General features: G+C 50.5%; 2 protein-coding genes across 2 annotated transcripts; both read left to right on the top strand.

Annotated features, from left to right (window-relative positions):
- Positions 1–666: 666 nt before the first annotated feature.
- Positions 667–2,115, top strand: LOC130506660 (uncharacterized). The gene has a single exon (XM_057001351.1). The coding sequence runs from the start codon at positions 667–669 to the stop codon at positions 2,113–2,115; it is 1,449 nt and encodes a 482-aa protein (XP_056857331.1).
- Positions 2,116–2,827: 712 nt separating this feature from the next.
- Positions 2,828–5,833, top strand: LOC130506659 (uncharacterized). Its single transcript, XM_057001349.1, has one exon. The coding sequence runs from the start codon at positions 2,828–2,830 to the stop codon at positions 5,831–5,833; it is 3,006 nt and encodes a 1,001-aa protein (XP_056857329.1).
- Positions 5,834–6,037: the final 204 nt, after the last annotated feature.

Here is a 6,037-nt window from a genome sequence, read left to right as displayed (position 1 = left end):
CTTCCTCATAACTCCTATGAGATTTATTCAACTTCCTGGTGATTCTATACTGAATAATGGTTTAAAATCAAGCTTCTTACATCTTGGATCCTGTTGGAGACGGATTTAACATCCCTCCACAAGGCCCATCGAACAACAGCTTTCGGCCCATCAACATCGAAACCCGTCTTTTGAGATTGGTTCGATCGGTTAGACCAGATGACCGATCGATCGGTTAGACTTACTTTGGCTCAATACGCCATCGTTTGGTCGCGAAGCCCATCGAGCATGGATTCAGGCCCAAAGCCTCTAGGGCGAACGAGTCCTAGGGCGAACGAAGTGCAGAGGAACGAGAGCTATAAAAGGAGGTGGAAGGGGAAAGAGAAGGGGATCCGAAATACACTTTAGAGCACTGACGGCAAGATTAGGGTTTACCAACCAATCGATCTACCTTGTGTTCTTGCCGGCGCTTTCAGCAAAGCTCCGGCCTTTTCTCTCTTTCGTTTCACTTCCTTGTAATCCGTTCAAACTCATTCACTAATTAATAAAACGTCTTCGTAAGACCCACAAAACCGAATCCTCTTTACTTTCAGTCGATCAACAAACTCGGATTCAACAGTTGGCGCCCACCGTGGGGCCTTACAAAGTAACGTTTGCAAGGTTAGTATGAGCTCTGAAAACACACCCATGGCGTTAGAAGGGGGAGCCGCCGCCGATACGCCGGTCGCTGCAACGCCGTCAGTTCCTGAGATGCTGCAAGCCATCATGGCACGCTTCGTTCAACAAGAAGAAACAAACAAAGCTACGAACGAACGTCTAGCTGCACTCGCCGCCGCCTTCGGAACCCTAGATGGCGAAGGTAACGAAGCAGAAACTGCCAGACGACGGTTGTTCGCCACCACAAACCCTAACCCTAACCCAAATCCCGACGAACCAACCGACGACGCACTTCCGACGCACGTCGACACCACGCATCCGACCGACGGCTCCGACTCTCTTACAAGCCGTCAGATCGCCGACTTGCAACTCTCTTTACGGGATATCCACTCCAAGATCCACCACGTCAAGACGTCGGCTCCGGAAATCGAACGCGTTCTCGCCTCCACCCAGCGGAAACCCTTTCACCAAGCGAATAACAAACGTCAAAATCAAGAAGGCGGAAAAGCTTCGCATCCCCCCGTACACCGGTGTCACAGATCCACCGATCACATGACAGCTTTTAACATAGCTATGGGTCGGAACCATTTCTCTGACGAAGAGAGAGACGCTGGTCTCTGCCAGCTTTTTGTCGAGAGTCTTTCCGGACCGGCCCTCAGCTGGTTCTCTCACCTGAAGGAGCATTCGATCGACAGTTTTCACGATCTATCCGCGTCTTTCCTCAAGAACTATATCATGTGGACGCGTCAAGGCACATCGATGGCTGATTTGTGGAAACTATCTCAATCGTCAACCGACAGCCTCAAGGATTTCATGGAGAAGTTCAAAGAAGTACTGTCCAAGGTCCCCGTACCGGATCAAACGGCCGTCGAAGCTTTAACCAATTCCCTATGGATCAACTCCAAGTTCAGGGACTACCTCTACGAGCATCCAGATATCACCATCGAAGACGCCCTGCACAACTCAAAAAACTTCATCAGGCTAGAGGAAGACAAACGAGCTTTCAACGCCAAGCAGCAAGCTCTGAAGCAAGCAGCGGCCAAGGCGACGGATGCCCACGAACCGCGTCAGCACGCACCCTACAACAAAAATGACAGGAGAAAAGGGATCATTTCTGCAGTCGGAGAGAGCGAACAATCGGGCACAACAGCCGCCGTACGGGAGCCGGGATGGAACGTCTGGGAACGGGACACCGAAAACAAAACGCAACAACCTCGAAGTTCCTCCTCCGGAAATCCGAAGAGCTCCTCCGTCAGAGATTTGAGCAAGTACTGCGAATATCATGAAATGAAGGGCCATGATACTAAGGAGTGCAGGCATCTCTATGAAGCCTGGCTTGCATCTACTAGTGATAGTCGCGCGAAGGCCGATCTCTCCAAGCAGAAGACAGCGAAAAACAACAAGAGCTGGAGTAAAAGCAAGGACAAAAAGAAAAAGTCCCAAGGGAAAGAAGACAGAGGATTCTTCCCCGAACGATGACGCCGACGAATCGCAACAAGACGATGACTCCACTTCCGACGAAGATAAACCGAAGTCTCGCCGGAAGATCTTCACGATCCGACCGACGCCGTCCCCAACTCCTTCAACGACGGAAATACCGAAACCAGACCTGCGACATTCGCTCACTCGAGAACGGTCCAACCGATCGACAGCCTCACTTCCACCGATAGTACTCATATGGAAATCGACGCTGCGGAAAAGAGAGGTGACGATTCGGCAAGAACGCTCAATGCATCCGACGCTCGACACGTGCTGAATTCCAAGCGAAAGGAGCCCCTTTATCGCCAAGACGAACTAAAGAGGTCGAGCGGTCAGTTCGACGAAGGAGAGACGATCGATCTCCGCGCCAAGCTTAACTCGAAGTTCTCAGACCTTCGCGAAAAACTCAAGCGGAACAAGACCGATCGTTCCACAGCCGAACCAGAGCCAGTCATCTCGTATCAACACAAACCTCACGATTTGCGTACTCGGCTCAATTCTCTCCGGGCCGAACGAACGGCGAAACCATCGACGAAGTTCAAGCGCAATCGCATCGATTGAACGTTATCATAGGAGGATCTCCTCCTTGCAATGAGTCCGTCCGATCGGTGAAAGAATTCCGCCGGAAGGCAGTCACCGCAAAACGCTGGCCCGCCACCCCAGAGACTAGCCCCAAATTACTTTTTCAGCCGAAGATACCGTGGGCGTCCATATGCCTCACAATGATTCACTCCTCATCGACATTGGAATCAGCGACTGCACTGTAACCAAAGTCTTGGTGGATACTGGCAGTTCAGTCGATCTCATCTTCAAGAGCACACTTGTCAAAATGGGAGTGAGCCTCGACGAAATGAAGCCTTCAGCGCGAACGCTAACGGGTTTTAACGGATCGTCCGAGACTATGCTTGGAACGATACGCCTGCGCGTCTACGCTGAAGGCGTCGCAAGAAATGTCAAGTTCTCAGTCATTGACGTTCGCGCTCCTTATAACGCTATCCTCGGCACGCCTTGGCTCCATTCTATGAAAGCCATTCCTTCTACTTATCACCAATGCGTCAAATTTCCCGGCAACGACGGACGAATTATCACTCTTCGTGGCGATCAAGCAGCGGCTCGCGACCTACTCGTCGCCGACGTGAAACATCAGAAGGCAACTTCTCATGTTAACACAGTCGCAAAACCAATCCAGAAGATCTATCCCTTGAAGGACGAGATTCTTGAGATAGTCATCGACGACACTGATCGAGCCAAAATCGTCCATATTGGAGCTTACCTTCCTGACGAGATGAAAGACGAGCTCGTCTCGTTTCTCAAAGATAATGTCTCCACCTTCGCTTGGTCAACAGCCGACATGAAAGGGATCGACCCGAACATCACAACGCACGAGCTCAACGTCGATCCCACTTTCAAACCGATTCGTCAGAAGCGGCGCAAACTCGGACCCGACCGATCGAAAGCAGTAAACGAAGAAGTTGAGCGATTGTTAAGCGCAGGGTCGATTGCCGAAGTGAAATATCCCGAATGGTTGGCGAACCCGGTCGTCGTCAAGAAAAAGAACGGCAAATGGAGGGTATGCGTCGACTTCACCGACCTGAACAAAGCATGTCCGAAAGATAGCTTCCCTCTCCCTCACATTGACCGCCTCGTCGAATCAACATCTGGAAATGAGTTGTTGACATTCATGGATGCTTTTTCTGGTTATAATCAGATCATGATGCACCCAGATGATCGAGAGAAGACGGGCTTCATCACTGACCGCGGTGTATATTGCTACAAGGTAATGCCGTTCGGCCTCAAGAATGCTGGCGCGACGTATCAGCGTCTTGTCAACAAGATGTTTGCCGAGCGATTGGGAGTCACAATGGAGGTCTACATTGATGATATGTTGGTCAAATCACAGAAGGCAGTCGATCATATCGATCATCTCAAAGACTGTTTCCTCATCTTGAACGAGTACGGTATGAAGCTCAACCCAGCGAAGTGCACCTTCGGAGTCACATCTGGCGAATTCCTGGGCTACATAGTCACTCAAAGGGGAATCGAAGCAAACCCAAAGCAGATATCCGCCATCCTCGATCTCCCTAGTCCCAAGAACAGTCGCGAAGTGCACCGATTGACCGGTCGCATTGCAGCACTCAATCGGTTTATCTCCCGATCAACCGATAAGTGCCTTCCGTTTTACGATCTGCTGCGCGGCAACAAGAAATTCATCTGGGACGAACGTTGTGAGGAAGCATTCGATCAGCTCAAGCGCTATCTCACAACACCACCGGTTCTAGCAAAGCCAGATAAAGGCGACACGCTATACCTTTATATCGCAGTGTCCAATGCGGCAGTTAGTAGCGTACTCGTCAAAGAAGATCGGGGGGAGCAACGACCGATATTCTATATCAGCCAACGCATGACCGACGCCGAGACACGTTATTCGACGCTTGAAAAAATGGCATTCGCCGTCAGAACTTCTGCGCGCAAGTTGAGGCCATACTTCCAGTCTCATTCGATCGTCGTCCTCACCAACTTACCGCTACGAACTATCATGCAGAACGCCAACCACTCCGGCAGACTCTCGAAGTGGGCTATTGAACTCAGCGAATACGACGTTACGTTCCAGAGCAGACCAGCCGCCAAATCGCAGGTTCTAGCTGATTTCCTCATTGAGTTAACCCCTGAACTTGAGCAAGACCTCAAACTGCCGAGCAACGACTGGATCTTGCATGTCGACGGATCGTCTTCTATCAAAGGCTCCGGGGTTGGCGTCCATCTTCAATCGCCGACTGGAGAACTGCTCCGGCAATCTTTTCGACTCGGCTTCAAAGCATCCAACAATGAAGCCGAATACGAGGCTCTCATCGCCGGTCTGCGTTTGGCACGAGCTGTCCAAGCGAAACGCATCCATGCGTACTGTGACTCTCAGTTGGTCGCGAATCAGTTTAGTGGCGACTACGACGCCAAGAACGAACGAATGGACGCCTATCTCAAAGTCGTCCAAGATTTAACCAAAGAGTTCGAGTCTTTCCAGCTTACGCGAATTCCCCGCGGTGAAAACGTTTGCGCAGATGCGCTAGCAGCGCTCGGAAGCAACCCAGCTGATCAAGTCAAGCGGACAATACCGATCCAACACATTGACAAACCAAGCATCACACTGTCCCACGACGTAGACGAACATGTAGCAACGATTGACGCACCAACCGCCATGGATACTAGTGTGTCACTCGATCGACCTGATGATTCACCTTCCGACTGGCGAATCCCATTCATCCGATATCTATCTAACGGAGAGGTCCCGGAAAACAAGTGGGAAGCCCGCCGTTTGAAAGCCAAGTGTGCGAACTACGTTCTCATCGAAGGGCGGCTACACCGATGGACTTCTGCCAAAGTTCTCCTCACATGTCTTAACGCAGAGGAAGCAACATTGGCAATGGCAGAAACTCACGAAGGAGGAGCTGGAAACCATTCAGGCGGCCGATCTTTAGCTCTCAAGGTCAAGAAAGACGGATTCTATTGGCCGACCATGCTCGCCGACTGCGAAAATTACGCACGTCGGTGCGATAAGTGCCAGCGACATGCATCCGAAATACACTTTAGAGCACTGACGGCAAGATTAGGGTTTACCAACCAATCGATCTACCTTGTGTTCTTGCCGGCGCTTTCAGCAAAGCTCCGGCCTTTTCTCTCTTTCGTTTCACTTCCTTGTAATCCGTTCAAACTCATTCACTAATTAATAAAACGTCTTCGTAAGACCCACAAAACCGAATCCTCTTTACTTTCAGTCGATCAACAAACTCGGATTCAACATCTACTGATCATGGCTAAGGTGATTCGACCTGACAAGTGTTAGATTGGTTTTAGACCAATGGTTGATAGATAATATTCCGCTGTGCATAAGTTGAAAGGATCTAAGCTAGGGAAGGACTAAGGTAGT

This window comes from Raphanus sativus, unplaced genomic scaffold (assembly GCF_000801105.2).
Source record: "Raphanus sativus cultivar WK10039 unplaced genomic scaffold, ASM80110v3 Scaffold3517, whole genome shotgun sequence".
In the NCBI taxonomy this organism is placed as follows: Eukaryota; Viridiplantae; Streptophyta; class Magnoliopsida; order Brassicales; family Brassicaceae; genus Raphanus; species Raphanus sativus.
The sequence above is the reverse complement of the archived record's forward strand: the minus strand, read 5'-3'. Positions and strand labels throughout refer to the sequence as shown.